This window comes from Streptopelia decaocto (assembly GCF_964273445.1).
Source record: "Streptopelia decaocto genome assembly, chromosome: 17".
In the NCBI taxonomy this organism is placed as follows: domain Eukaryota; kingdom Metazoa; phylum Chordata; class Aves; order Columbiformes; family Columbidae; genus Streptopelia; species Streptopelia decaocto.
Window position 1 is genome coordinate 614,002 of NC_138672.1, and position 15,983 is coordinate 629,984.

General features: G+C 47.8%; 1 protein-coding gene across 1 annotated transcript; it reads right to left on the reverse strand.

Moving 5' to 3' along the window:
• Positions 1-13,215: 13,215 nt before the first annotated feature.
• On the reverse strand, positions 13,216-15,325 carry LOC309447327 (SH2B adapter protein 1-like). Its single transcript, XM_082067819.1, has 2 exons — positions 14,470-15,325; positions 13,216-13,485 (listed from the first exon to the last, which is right to left on the reverse strand). Exon 1 carries the CDS (start codon positions 15,036-15,038, stop codon positions 14,523-14,525), a length of 516 nt encoding a protein of 171 aa, XP_081923945.1. The 5' UTR covers positions 15,039-15,325; the 3' UTR covers positions 13,216-13,485; positions 14,470-14,522.
• Positions 15,326-15,983: the final 658 nt, after the last annotated feature.

The following is a 15,983-nucleotide window of genomic DNA, read 5'->3' on the forward strand; positions in this document are numbered from 1 at the left end:
TGTTGACATGTTTGGAGGTCCCTTCCAAATTTTAGAAATCCCGGGGAAACTTTGGAAATTCTCAGGAAATGTTTTAAATCCCTGACAAAATGGTGACACTTTCACGTCAAAATCTCTCAAACTCCTGTGGAGATTCTTCAAATCAATGTTGACAGGTTTGGAGGTCCCTTCCAAATTTTGGCAATCCCGGGGAAACTTTGGAAATTCTCAGGAAATGTTCCAAATCCCCGACAAAATGGTGATACTTTCATGACAATGTCTCTCAAACTCCAGTGGAGATTCTGAAAATCAATGTTGACATGTTTGGAGTTCCCTTCCAAATTTTGGCAATCCCGGGGAAACTTTGGAAATTCTCAGGAAATGTTCCAAATCCCCGACAAAATGGTGACACTTTCAGGTCAACATCTCTCAAACTCCAGTGGAGATTCTTCAAATCAATGTTGACATGTTTGGAGTTCCCTTCCAAATTTGGGAAATCCCGGGGAAACTTTGCAAATTCTCAGGAAATTTTCCAAATCCCCGACAAAACGGTGACACTTTGACTTCAAAATCTCTCGAACTCCAGTGGAGATTCTTCAAATTAACGTTGACATGTTTGGAGTTCCCTTCCAAATTTTGGAAATCCCGGGGAAACTTTGGAAATTCTCAAGAAATGTTCCAAATCCCCGACAAAATGGTGAGACTTTGACGTCAAAATCTCTCAAACTCCAGTGGAGATTCTTCAAATCAATGTTGACAGGTTTGGAGTTCCCTTCCAAATTTTGGAAATCCCGGGGAAACTTTGGAAATTCTGCGGAATTTTTCCAAATCCCCGACAAAATGGTGACACTTTCATGTCAACATCTCTCAAACTCCAGTGGAGATTCTGAAAATCAATGTTGACATGTTTGGAGTTCCCTTCCAAATTTTAGAAATCTCGGGGAAACTTGGGAAATTCTCAGGAAATTTTCCAAATCCCCAACAAAACGGTGAAACTTTGACTTCAAAATCTCTCACACTCCAGTGGAGATTCTTAAAATCAATGTTGACATGTTTGGAGTTCCCTTCCAAATTTTGGCAATCCCAGGGAAACTTTGGAAATTCTCCGGAAATGTTCCAAATCCCCGACAAAATGGTGACACTTTCAGGTCAAAAATTCTCAAACACCAGCGGAGATTCTGAAAATCAATGTTGACATGTTTGGAGTTCCCTTCCAAATTTTGGAAATCCCGGGAAAACCCTGGAAATTCTCAGGAAATGTTTTAAATCCCCGACAAAATGGTGATACTTTCATGACAATGTCTCTCAAACTCCAGTGGAGATTCTTAAAATCAATGTTGACATGTTTGGAGGTCCCTTCCAAATTTTGGCAATCCCGGGGAAACGTTGGAAATTCTCAGGAAATGTTCTAAATCCCCGACAAAATGGTGACACTTTCACGTCAAAATCTCTCAAACTCCAGTGGAGATTCTGAAAATCAATGTTGACATGTTTGGAGTTCCCTTCCAAATTTTGGAAATCCCGGGGAAACTTTGGAAATTCTCCGGAAATTTTCCAAACCCTGACAAAACGGTGACACTTTCAGGTCAAAATCTCTCAAACTCCAGTGGAGATTCTTCAAATCAATGTTGACATGTTTGGAGGTCCCTTCCAAATTTTAGAAATCCCGGGGAAACTTTGGAAATTCTCAGGAAATGTTTTAAATCCCTGACAAAATGGTGACACTTTCACGTCAAAATCTCTCAAACTCCTGTGGAGATTCTTCAAATCAATGTTGACAGGTTTGGAGGTCCCTTCCAAATTTTGGCAATCCCGGGGAAACTTTGGAAATTCTCAGGAAATGTTCCAAATCCCCGACAAAATGGTGATACTTTCATGACAATGTCTCTCAAACTCCAGTGGAGATTCTGAAAATCAATGTTGACATGTTTGGAGTTCCCTTCCAAATTTTGGCAATCCCGGGGAAACTTTGGAAATTCTCAGGAAATGTTCCAAATCCCCGACAAAATGGTGACACTTTCAGGTCAACATCTCTCAAACTCCAGTGGAGATTCTTCAAATCAATGTTGACATGTTTGGAGTTCCCTTCCAAATTTGGGAAATCCCGGGGAAACTTTGCAAATTCTCAGGAAATTTTCCAAATCCCCGACAAAACGGTGACACTTTGACTTCAAAATCTCTCGAACTCCAGTGGAGATTCTTCAAATTAACGTTGACATGTTTGGAGTTCCCTTCCAAATTTTGGAAATCCCGGGGAAACTTTGGAAATTCTCAAGAAATGTTCCAAATCCCCGACAAAATGGTGAGACTTTGACGTCAAAATCTCTCAAACTCCAGTGGAGATTCTTCAAATCAATGTTGACAGGTTTGGAGTTCCCTTCCAAATTTTGGAAATCCCGGGGAAACTTTGGAAATTCTCAGGAAATGTTCCAAATCCCCGACAAAATGGTGACACTTTCACGTCAAAATCTCTAAAACTCCAGTGGAGATTCTTAAAATCAATATTGACATGTTTAGAATTCCCTTGAACATTTTGGAATTCCCGGGGAAACTTTTTGTTTGAAACTGCAGCGGGTCTGTGGAATCTTTGACAGAAAATATGGGAGTAGACATCAGCCTTGAGATATTAAGATTTACCCTTGAGAAGGATGGGAGTAAAGGAGTATCCTGAGAGAGGAGAGATGTACCCGTGAGAGAGAAGGGGATAGAAGAATAACATGGATGATAGAAAAATTAACCAATGAGATGTTAGTGCTGTAACTTGTAACCAATAGTGAAAAGACACATGAACTGGTAGAATTGTATAAAAATGCACTTATAGCAATAAATAGCATCTATTACTTTCATTTCGAAAGAACCTTGTCCGTGTCGTTTGTCCGTCTCAACCACGACAGTATGCACTGCTCCTAAAAATTACTACAGGCTCAATTTCACTTAAAGGTTAGACCCTCCGCCAAAATACCAATTATTGTGGAATTACAGCCCAAGGGAACAAGGACTTCCTTTAAAGATTATTAAAATGATCTTTTTTTCCTCACAGGGAGAAAGAATTTTACCCAATTTGGTTTATTAGCAAATTCAAGGGAGGCTGGCACAGGAGCAGGCTGGCTCCCTGAATTCATTTCAATGCTGCTGCCTTTGCTGTGCAGGAGGCTGCAGATCTGACTCAAGTCTCTCCTGTGCTGGTCCCCATTCATAAGGTCTCTGTGGTTTATTGCTGTAAGCAAGAAACAGAAGAGAACAGGGGAACTGAGGAAGGGCAATTGGAGCTTCCTGCACCCAAACATCTCCATCCAGCTCCCAGGGAACCGCAGAGAACGTAATATCCCCCCTTCCCTTCTCAGCACTGAGACCGCTTCCCTGCAACAGCTGGTGGATGGGCTCACAGCATGGGCAGCTCCGCTGGGCACTTGGAACTGAATCCTATTCTTCCCCTGGTTTGAAGGTAGACAAGATGGTTCTTTATCAACATCAGTTATTGTTTTATTTGCACTGTAAAATATCAGTTCCTTCAGGTTCTAAAAGCACAAAACTAGATGGAAAGAGATTGAAGTGCTGGAGCGGGTCCAGAGAAGAGCAAAACGACTGGTGAAGGGACTTGAACACAAGCCCTATGGGGAGAGGCTGAGGGAGCTGGGCTTGTTTAGTCTGGAGAAGAGGAGGCTTAGAGCTGAGCTCAGCACTCTCTAGAACTACCTGAAGGGCAGTTCCAGCCAGGTGGGGATTGGGCTCTTCTCCCAGGCATCAGCAATAGGACAAGGGGCCATGGGCTTCAACTCTGCCAGGGGAAATTGAGGCTGAAGATTAGAAAGCAATTCTGTGCAGAGAGAGTGGTCAGGATTGGAATGGCTGCCCAGGGAGGTGCTGGACTCACCGGCCCTGGAGGTTTTTAAACTGAGACTGGACATGGCACTTAGTGCCATGATCTAGTCAATGGACTGGAGTTGGACCAAGGGTTGGATTGGATGATCTCTGAGGGCTTTTCCAACCCCGTTGATTCTGTGATTCTGTGGAAGGTGCGAGGTCCTGCAGAGACAAAGTAAGAACTGGTCCCTGCTCAAAACCCACCCAGGGCAGACAGGAGACAGCAACACAGAACAAAAAGAAATAACACACATGTTCAAACCAGAGACATGCAGCACAAGCATAGAGATGTCATTTCCCGAGGAAAGTGTGCTAGAAATCTGTCATAATCTAACTCAGCAAACAGGCCGCAGGTGACTGCAAACACTGCCGTGTTTTTCAATGTAAACCCCATCCACGTGGACTCATTTTGAGAGTGCAAGAAAGCAAATCAGTGACAAAGTTTAGTTATTTACATCAAATAATGCCAGAAATATGTTTTGTCACTCTATTATATGCCTAAACATAGGATGCTAGAAGAGCAAAGGAAGATATTTGAAATCAGTAACTAGAGAAAGGCAAAATTTTAATTTTAAAACAGTGACATCTTGAAGTATGTTCTCATGAAAGGTTCCGAATATTCTTCATAGGTGAATTATTCAAACAACATGAGGCTACTGAGAAAACGTTCTTTGAGCTAAACTCTGACTATAACAGTGCAAAGGACACCGCTAATAGAGCATGTCTTCAGTGGGGACTGCTCAAAAAAATGCTGCTTTTTTGTAATATGTGTGAATTCTCTGTGTTTCTCAAGAAGCAGCAGAGTAATAGTAAATATTTGGTTGGCACGGCTTCAGCACCCAGATCACATACTCCAAGATTGGAGGGTTCTGAGTGTCGAGGTTTAGATTGCGGGGTGACAATAAAACCCTGGCAGATGTATTGTTAACCCCCTCTCCCCCCACTTCCCCCTTGTGCCCCTCCCTCTCCCCCCTTCCCGCTCAGCACAGGTGATCGGGAGGGAAAGAAGGACAGAGAGAAGAGAGTTGGGAAAATTAAAGATGTTTTACTAATGCTACTAATAAGAATAGAGAAAATAATACAAAATATACAAAACCAATCTTGAAAGGCTCAGCAACTGCAGAGCCGGCACCCAAAGTCCTGGACTGGACTCTGCAGCCAAACGGAGCTGGATTCAGTCTCTCACTAGGCCTCAGTTCGCAGGGACGACCAGCAAGGTCCTCTCCTAATGTCGGCCATAAGCAGAAGGGAAAAAGGGAAAAAGGGACGAGATCCTCGTGATCTCCCACTTTTATATGAAGTATTCACGTGAATGGAATGTCATACACAGTTGGTCAGTTTCTTGGTCACCAGTTTCTCGTTGCCCCTCTCGCGAGATGTCCATCCATGCTTATCAATAAGTTTGCATTCCATTGCTAGGTTTACCAAAACATGGGTCTGGTTCTCCAGGAAAATGCAGTTAATATGAAGCTTTAGCTGACAGGCAAAATTCACTGAAAGAGAAACTTGTTTTTAACAAAACCCGGACACTGAGTCAAGAAAATGCTTCAGTGAACGCTGAAGTTTGAATATTCACACGTCAGGCACCTTCTTTCCCGCAGCTGCTCCCACAGGGCAGCACAAGCCATCGATCAGACAGATCTGCACCAGCGGAATCGAATCAGGCAGCGCCGCCAACCCAGGAATGTCTGCAGACCAACGGCTGCCTAAACCAGGGATGGAAGGGCCTTGTTTTAATAAATGACACATTTTCCTAAGTGATGCACAACTGAGGACTGGAGGAGAAAAAGGGCAGACTGCAGAAAATACGCCACATCACAGGTATTCAGGAAAACCAACTGCAATGTCTGCACAAGAAAGGAAACAAACAGAGCTTTGATGGGTGGGTTCTTAAGTAATCCCCACGGAGATCGTTAATAGGAAATGCATGTAGAAACCTCTTTGTCTGCTTTGAATAACAAGGCCCATGTTTTTATAAAGTCAGGGCAGACAAGCAGATGTTTTGGGCACTTATGGGGAACTTGTGGGTCACTATGGGGCACTTGGGGGTCACTATGGGGCACTTGGGGGTCATTAACAGGCAGTTATGGGACACTTATGGGCCTCTATGGGGCACCTAAGGGGAACTTGTGGGTCACTATGGGGCACTTGAGGGTCACTAACAGGCACTTATGGGGCACTGATGGGGCACTTATGGGGCTCTATGGGGCACTTAAAGAAATCTGTGGGGCACTTATGGGGCTCTATGGGGCACTTAACGGGATCTGTGGGGCACTTATGGGGCTCTATGGGGCACTTATGGGGCTTTATGGGGCAATTAAAGGGATCTATGAGGCACTTATGGTGCTCTATGGGGCACTTAAGGGGAACTTGTGGGTCGCTATGGGGCACTTGGGGGTCACAAGCAGGCAGTTATGGGCACTTATGGGGCTCTATGGGGCACTTAAAGAAATCTGTGGGGCACTTATGGGGCTCTATGGGGCACTTAACGGGATCTGTGGGGCACTTATGGGGCTCTATGGGCCACTTATGGGGCTCCATGGGGCATTGAAGGGGATCTATGGGGCACTTAAGGGGATCTATGGGGCACTTATGCAGCATTTATGGGGAACTTGTGGGTCGCTATGGGGCACTTGGGGGTCACAAGAAGGCAGTTATGGGGCACTTATGGGGCGCTTATGGGGCACTTATGGGGCACTTAAGGAAATCTATGGGGCACTTATGGGGAACTTGTGGGTCGCTATGGGGCACTTGGGGGTCACAAGCAGGCAGTTATGGGGCACTTATGGGGCAATTACGGGGTTCTATGGGGCACTTAAGGAAATCTATGGGGCACTTATGGGGCACTTATGGGGAACTTGTGGGTCGCTATGGGGCACTTGGGGGTCACAAGCAGGCAGTTATGGGTCACTTAGGGGGCTCTATGGGGTCTTATGGGACTCTATGGGGCACTTATGGGGCTCTATGGGGCACTTATGTGGCATTTATGGGGCACATATGGGGAACTTGGGTTTCGCTATGGCGCACTTGGGGGTCACAAGCAGGCAGTTATGCGGCACTTATAGGGCTCTATGGGGCACTTATAGGGCTCTATGGGACTCTATGGGGCAGTTATGGGGCTCTATGGGGCATTTATGCAACATTTATGGGGAACTTGTGGGTCGCTATGGGGCACTTGGGGGTCACAAGCAGGCAGTTATGGGTCACTTATGGGGCTCTATGGGTCACTTACGGGTCTCTATTGGGCACCTATGGGGAACTTGTGGGTCGTCATTGGGCACTTGGGGGTCACTAACAGGCACTTATGGTGCTCCATGAGTCACTTATGGGTCTCTATGGATCACTTGTGGGGCACTATCGGGCACTGGGGAGATGCTGTGGGTCACTTATGGGGCTCCGTGAGTCACATATGGGGCACTATGGGTCACTAATGGGACTCTATGGGTCACTTATGTGGCACTAATGGGGAACTATACGGCACTTATGGGGCTCCGTGACTCACTTGTGGGGCTCTATGGGGCACTGGAGAGATGCTATGGTGCACTTGTGGGTCTCTATGGGTCACTTATGGGGCTCTATGAGTCACTTATGGGGCTCTATGGGTCACTTATGGGGCACTAATGGGGAACTATAGGTCACTTATGGGGCTCCGTGAGTCACTTAAGGGGCTCTATGGGGCACTTATGGGGCACTATCAGGGAACTTGTGGGTAAAGCGACCCACAAGTTCCCCATTAGTTCCCCATGAATGCCACAACAGTGCCCCATAGATCCCCTTAAGTGCCCCATAGAGCCCCATAAGTGTCCCATAGAGCCCCATAAGTGCCCCATTAGCGACCCATAAGTGCCTGTTAGTGGCCCCCAAGTGCCCCATAGTGACCCACAAGTTCCCCATAAGTGCCCCATAACTGCCCCATAACTGCCTGTTAGTGACCCCCAAGTGCCTCATAGTGACCCACAAGTTCCCCATAAGTGCCCCATAACTGCCTGTTAGTGACCCCCAAGTGCCCCATAGTGACCCACAAGTTCCCCATAAGTTCCCCATAACTGCCCCATAAGTGCCTGTCAGTGACCCCCAAGTGCCCCATAGTGACCCACAAGTTCCCCATAAGTGCCCCATAACTGCCCCATAAGTGCCTGTTAGTGACCCCCAAGTGCCCTACAGTGACCCATAAGTGCCCCATAAGTGCCTGTTAGTGACCCCTAAGTGCCCCATAGTGACCCACAAGTTCCCCATAAGTGTCCCATAAGTGCCTGTTAGTGACCCCCAAGTGCCCTACAGTGACCCATAAGTGCCCCATAAGTGCCTGTTAGTGACCCCTAAGTGCCCCATAGTGACCCACAAGTTCCCCATAAGTGCCCCATAAGTGCCTGTTAGTGACCCCAAGTGCCTGTTAGTGACCCCCAAGTGCCTCATAGTGACCCACAAGTTCCCCATAAGTGCCCCATAACTGCCTGTTAGTGACCCCCAAGTGCCCCATAGTGACCCACAAGTTCCCCATAAGTTCCCCATAAGTGCCCCATAACTGCCTGTAAAGTGACCGCCAAGTGCCCCATAGTGACCCACAAGTTCCCCAAAAGTGCCCCATAAGTGCCCCATAACTGCCTGTTAGTGACCCCCAAGTGCCCCATAGTGACCCACAAGTTCCCCATAAGTGCCCCATAAGTGCCCCATAACTGCCTGTTAGTGACACCCAAGTGCCCCATAGTGACCCACAAGTTCCCCACAAGTTCCCCATAAGTGCCCCATAAGTGCCTGTTAGTGACCCCCAAGTGCCCTACAGTGACCCCCAAGTGCCCCATAGTGACCCACAAGTTCCCCATAAGTTCCCCATAAGTGCCCCATAAGTGCCCCATAACTGCCTGTTAGTGACCCCCAAGTGCCCTACAGTGACCCCCAAGTGCCCCATAGTGACCCACAAGTTCCCCATAAGTGCCCCATAACTGCCTGTTAGTGACCCCCAAGTGCCCCATAGTGACCTACAGTTCCCCATAAGTGCCCCATAATGGCCTGTTAGTGACCCCCAAGTGCCCCATAGTGACCCACAAGTTCCCCATAAGTTCCTCATTAGTGCCCCCTAAGCGGGTCTCCTACCCACCTCCTGCTTAACTTGAAATATACCATTCTTTTGACGTCATGCCTAGTAAGTGCTTAAAACCTAAAATCTGTGAACCTTATTCTGATTCATTTAAGAAGTGCCTAAAATCTATGACCCTTATTCTTATCAACTTATTACTAATTGCTGATTTTAAGTATAATTAATGCCTCCTCTTTTCTTGAGGGTTTGTAGCCATTAGGCTTCAATCCTCATTAAAATCCAAGTTTATAATCAGCAACATTCAGCTGCAGGACTCTTGATCCAACAGTCTAGAGATACGTGTTAAAGCCAGACCCAACTAATTGTGTGGGCCTCAAAATGTCTAAACTACACGGTCAATAGTGTCCATAGTTGGTGACTGTTCTGCAAGCCGTTCTTATCTTCGTTGTGTGAGCACTAAGACTGAAAGGATTTATGTAACTTTAGGTTACCAATTGCAGACAGGATTCATGCCTTAAATCTAGGACACTTATTCATATAGTCTTATTTTATTACTAATTGATGATTTTAGGTATCAGGCTTTTCCAGTGCTAGACCACAACTGATGTGCCATTCCCTGAGCTCATCCAGTCACCTGCTGTTTCATACACCCAGAAATGCCGCCCCAGCCAACGTGCTCTGGGACACGTTCCATCCCAAGTGAGGATGAGCGTCCTCTCAGTCCCAGCTCATCCTCTGGACCTGTTGGAAAGACACACACAACATTCGCTTTGTGCCAGTGTCAGAGTCCCCCCGTCTCCATGACCTTCCAGAGATGATGGAGAGTGGCCTCACTGTGACATTGTCTTACCCAGCACCCTCGGATGTCACCTGTTTCCTATGAGCTGCCAATGTTCATGTTCATGTTTGGCTTTGCGCAACTAGACTTTGGTTTGATTCTGGTCCACAACCGGCTGTTCTCCAGAGTCTGACCTTGAGGCACAAAGGTTTGAGAGACCTTGCTGGTAAAATCTGAGGCAAAAAGGACATAGAATATCACAGTTTTATCCACACCCACTCTTTCTATATTCAGCACTGTCCAACCAGTATCTTTGTTGACTTCTTTAAGCATTCCTGAAGTAGGAACAGCTTGTTATGATTATTTTGAATTCACTTTTAGGTTTTGCCTCTGTATTTATACACGAAATGTTCTGTTTGGATGACGCTGTCCTTGCAGACCAGCTGTGCTGAGCTCTGCTGCCATTCGGTGCTGCTGACAACTGAATCCCTACTGCAGCTCCCCAGAACAGGTCAAAATCTGCTCCTCTAATGTCCAGAACCTGCAGCCTTCTGTTCTGCTTGCTCACCACCCTGAGAGGTGGAGTCAACCTGTAAACATGTAAAATGTAAACATGTTGCTGTTTAAGGGCCATGACAGACAGCTGTCACATCGCTGAGCAGCTCTGCCCTGATCAGAAGTGTCAGATCCAGGTTTGCATTACCCTGGTTGGCCAGTCGTTCAGCTGTGCTCAGATGTCCTGAGACACTCCAGGAACCACCAGGACTGTTTGTGTGCTGCCGTATCCCCATTCCAGAAGATGCCAGGGGCATTGCAGTCCCAGGGAGACTCAGGCTTCTGTACCCAGGGACTTAGTTCAGATCCTTAGAGAAGACTCTGTCCTCTTCCTCACCCTGACTGCAGGTTTCTCATCTCCCACCACAATGTCACCTTTACTGGCCTTTCCCTGGTCTTCACTCACAAGGCCTCAAGTTTTCACCAGTGGAGAAGTTACCAAGCGCCCACCTGTCTGTCTGTCCCCTGGCTCCATCCGCAGCAGCTCTGCGGCATTTCTGTCCTTCTCCTCTCCTGTCTTTGCTCACCTTGTTCTCATCACTGGAGTTTCTGGGGTGGGGTTCAGGTTAAGCTGCAGTTCAGAGACCGGTCCTGTGGGTCCTGCCATGCAGAGGTATCCATCGGAGTAAAGTGTCAAGTTCTCCCCTAATTTGCAGGGCCAGGGCAATGCAAATGAGTGGATTCTCCTTTCAGGACAGCCCAAATTTAGGACATTTGACTCTCCCTGGAGGTCCCTGCTGAGCTGTGGGCTGCCCTCTAGAAGCAAACAGCTCTGCCGTGACATCCCAGTCAGCTGATCGGAGCCAGCCCAGCGAGAGCCGGGGCCGGCGGGGTTCAGCCGACCACGAGGTTCAGCCGAGATGAGGAAGCTCAGAGGGAAACGTACAGGGACAGCGTGATTCCCGGCGGGTCCCGATCGCCAACCCCCGGCAGCCATTGCGAGAGAGCGGCTGACGTGGCGGGGGGCGTTCCCACGGTGACCACACCTCCTCCCCTTGCCTTGAAAAAGCCTTTGGGAGGGCAGCGACTCGTCACCAGGTGCAGGGAGGAGCAACCAGCTTGTGTAGCGGGTGAGTCCCACCCGCACTGTGCTGCAGCAGCGGCTGTGGCAGCTTGTGCAGCAGGGTGCAGAGAGCACTTGTTATAAATGAAGACAAGTTTTTAAGCCAATTAATCAATTTTATTGAGCAAGCGAATTTAAAGCAAGCGGTAATTAGGCAAAACAGCGCTGGGTGACCTGGGGAACTCGGTTCTGCCAACGGGCACACCCTCCAGTCTTCGTGGGTGCTTATATAAGTTTTACACGTGTTCATGCATTGGTTGTTGCTGTTCGCGGGCTTCCAGCAGCTCTCCGGATTGGTGGAAGGTGTTGCTGTGGAAGATTTTGCCGTGGAAAATGTTGCCTTTTGAGAAACTGGATGTCGCTGGTTTCTGGCTTCGAAAAGGCTGAGTCACTGGGGGGTGCTTGTCCTATTTGACCTTGCTGCCTTATCCAGGCATTCAGGCCTTGGTTTAACTGTCACTACAAAGCTTTACAAAACATAACCACACTTGCACAAACACAGTTACTGCTCACAACAACACACATAATATAACACAACATACATAATACAACTGAGTTCCACTTGATTTGATTAACAATAACAATTTTGATCATTTACTTATTACAATCCCCCCTTTCCTTTTTCCTACCTATTTGTTGATCAAATCGAGTTACCGCTTCTTGAGGTAGTAAGGTTATTTCAGCTTCTTCATCAGTGCCATGTTTCTGTAGCAGCATAAGGTGCACCTGCTCTACACGGCTTTTAATTAGCCCAATAAGTCGATTTAGGATACAGCCCTGTATCCCAAATATCATTCATTACATTTTCTGAACAATATGATATCTTTGGAACAATGACAACTGACATGCAATATTCTCGGGAACTGTTAAACACCTTCAAAGACATACATGGAGTAAGTCCCGTCCTGGAACATATCCATTTTGTTCCATTCGGGGGAATAACATATCATAGATTCAATCACATGGAAGCTGATGCAGAGCGGCAGCAGGCGCCCTGGGCCCGTGACCGCGGCTACCGATCCTTCAAACCCCTATGTCCAGTTTGAAGTCCTATTTGACTGCATGAACAACTTATCTTTGCTGCTTTCTGACCTTCCCGACGACCCGCCAGCTTTGCCAAGAGAACTTGTGGCTTCTGGTGCCAGATGCCTGATCAAAGAAGAGCATCCCTTACTGTGATATTCATAAACTTAAAGTTATTCCAGAAAGTCTATCTTATTTACCACGCTTGGCACAGTTCTGGCATAAGGTTGGAGTAAAAGAGGGTGACCCTGATGTGGTCTGTTGTTGTATTATCATTTGGTCCTCCCATCGATAGAGGGTCCATTTAAAAGGTTGGTGGGAACTCCCCTGGTCTATTGCTATTATTGCCGGTAAGGTAAAGAGGATTAGGGAGAGCGATCCAGCCCCCAGTCGGCTGGAAATCAGCCAGTGAAGGTTCATTTTGTTGAGGGTCATTTTGCTAAATGGAGTTGCTTTATTTCAGGAGTTTTCAGAGGCACTTGCCAATCCCCACAAGGATACCCCTCTGCCTTGCCCTAGGCCTATTCTGTCGCTTCAGAATAGCCGGGCAAGTTATCTTCTCGGCAGCAGTTGTAGTCTTCAGGGAACTGCCTCCTGAATTCTCTCCTCATTCTGTCGCAACTCACTTTTCAACATCCAATTTGATAGGGCTATTTAAATACCCGGTTTTGGCCACTGTCCCGAATCCTCACAGGGTCTGGACTTACAGGTTATAAGTATTGAATATTTTCATTACACTCTATATTCTTAATTATAATCTCCTTTCCCATCTGTACGATAGTTTTGTACCATTCTCTTTGATAATGTCCATATCTAGGCCAATCCTCCCTTCCAGTAATTTTCAATATTTCCACAACCCTTACGGTTTCTCCCAAACACTCATCACACCATCATTCAACCCGAGAGAGTTTCTCCCAATGCTGTATCCCGCACCATCTACACACACAACATACCCAAGGATCACATTGTTTGCATACAGGACACACAATATCTATCTTCCGCAATTCCTTACAATTGTCCATAAGAAGCTTAGTGTCTACGGTTATACGTCACGTGTCTGCTTCCTCCTGAAGGTCAACTTTAACTTGTCCGGGTTCCCGGCAACTTCCCAGTCTGTATGCAGGATAGGACCTTTTACTCGGCTAGCGTGTGTCCATCCTCTTTCTGCGGTGCGGACTGTGGTATCTGTGGTGAGTAAAACAAGGAAAGGTCCCTCCCAGCGAGGGGTTAATGATGATTCCTTCCATGTTTTTTACGAGTAGCTTGTACTCCCCAATGGGTTTGCCTATGAAACTCTCTCAAAACTTGCCAAGCTACTCCTCTCGGGAGCATTTCCCTCTCATCAGGTAGCCACCACTTCTCTTCCCGTTCTACTATTCCCATTTGTTCTAATTTCTCCTTTTCCTGATTTGTAAATCTCATAGCATACTTAGTTTGTACAGAGTCCTGTTCAACTGCTTTTATTACCAGTAACGCAGCTTCCTGAGCTTCCTCATCTGCTAAATTATTCCCTCTTATTTCTGTGGAGGTTCCCTTCCGATGGCCCTTTACATAAACTACCATGATTTGTTTGGGCCCTCTCAATGCCTCCAAAGTTTGCTTTATTAAGGTCTCATGTATTAATCCCTTCCTAATAAGTTATATTCGGCCTCAGATACTAACAAAAAGGACCCTACCCCTATCCGGGATGGGGATTCTATTTCTACTTCCCTAATCATGCCAGGACTTCTGAATGGGCCCACAAAAATCATGGGTCTGTCTCAAAAGGAAAAAGACACTTGAGGGCTGCCCCCCCCCCCCAACAAAAGCAGAGCCAAAGCCGTAGGAAACAGCGCCGCGGCTGGGAACCCGACTCAGTCGGATTCGAACACGCCATCAAAACAAATCAACAAAAAATCTACACAGTAGACCTTTCTGCCCCTGAATCTACCAGGAGTTCCATCTTCTGGTGCTGGGGACCTAATTTCAATTTTATCAGGGGCTCTGTTGTTTTAGAAGTCCCCAGCAAATAGAGCCCCTGACACCCCTACTCAGCATAATACATTTTCTCATCCTGTATACGCTTCCTGCAGTTCCTACGCATATGTCCCTTCCTCTGACAATAAAAACATTTGATTTCCCTCAAATCCTTCAACACGACTTGACTTCCCTGAGGTGGCCCATTCCCACCTATGCGTGGTGGTCCTCCCCATGGTGGGGGGGAGCGGGATTGGGGGTCGTTGTTACGGGGGCTGCTCGGCCAGGTCGTCGGGGTCGGTGGCCGAATGGCTCCCGGAGTGATCGCGGCCCATTGGCCGCTGCGCCGCCATGACGTAGCGGAGCAGGGTGACATCGCTGGGCCCCCCGGACTCGAGGGGGATGGGGTGCACTCGGAAATACTCCAGCATGTCCAGCACCAACTGGAACCACAGGTGCTGCACCCGGCACTGCGCCTTCTCGTTCAGGGACAGCCGCAGGTGCTTGGCCCTGCCCTGGAAGTTGAAGGTCAGCACGTAGTCCCCGCGCCACGTCTCGCTCTGCCGCACCAGGAACAGCCCGTGGTCACCTGGCCCCCCTGCCAGCACCAGCTGCGCCGCGCGCAGCCGCGACAGCGGCCCGTGGAACCAGGGGAACGAGGACAGCGGGTGCGGGGGGACCAACGGGGACGGACCGGGGCCGTCGGGGGTGTCGCCGGAGCCGGGGGACAACGGGGGGTCCCCGAGGCCCCCGTAGGCACCCTGCGCCTTCTGTGGAGCCATCCTCTGTCCCTCTCGAACTTCCGCTACCAAAATTTTAGTTTGTCTCCTCTGGGTCTCTTCCTCCCTTCTCACATAAATCTTCTGCGCTTCCCTTAGCAACTCATCCAACCCTTTCTCTTGCCAATCTTCCAACTTTTCTAACTTCTTTCTAATATCCGGCCACGATTTCGCCACGAACTGAGTTTTTAAAAGAGCTTGCCCGACCGGTGTCGCAGGGTCTATCCCGGAGTAAAGCTGCAAGCTCTTTCTTAATCTTTCTAACCATTCTGTGGGGGTCTCATCTTTCTTTTGTTCATTAAAGGCTCGACTTATGTTCTGACCTCGAGGGACCGATTCCTTAATCCCTGTACGATTATAGTGCGGAGATCTCCCATATGGCCCCTGTGTTCCGGGTTCTGATTATCCCAATTAGGGCGCTGCTGGGGCCACTTAATGTCAGCACCTGGCCCTTGCTGGTGTTGCTGGTCCCAAACTCTCATTCCTGCCCTCCTGATCATTTCCCGCTCTTCTGCGGTAAATAATATCCTAAAATTGCTTGTAACTCATCCCAGGTGTATAAATTGGGCCCCAAAAAACTGATCTACCCTTTCCGACACTCCTAGGGGGTCCTCTAGTAAACTCCCCATTTCCTTCTTAAATTCTCTCACATCCCCCGAATTTAGAGGAACTGACACAAACCCTACCCCGGGTTGTGGACCTCCCATTGCTATTTCTCGCAACGGATATAACCCTGTCTCTGAGGGTGCCTGTTGTCCTGTTCCTGACGTAATCTGCTGCCTAGCTTGACTCCTTGTGAGTCTTCGGGTCCCTCTAACTGACCCCGAAGAATCGGAATCGTCTTCAGAAGCCGAAGGCATAGGAGGAGAGGGGGGTCTTGGATTTGCTACTGGCAGGGGATTGTCTGGAGGAGGAGGGGATGGGGGTTCCTCAGGGACCCTCTTTTTG

Coding starts and splice junctions, on each gene's coding strand:
- LOC309447327 (XM_082067819.1), bottom strand. CDS start 15,038: ATGGCTCCACAGAAGGCGCAGGGTGCCTACGGGGGCCTCGGGGACCCC.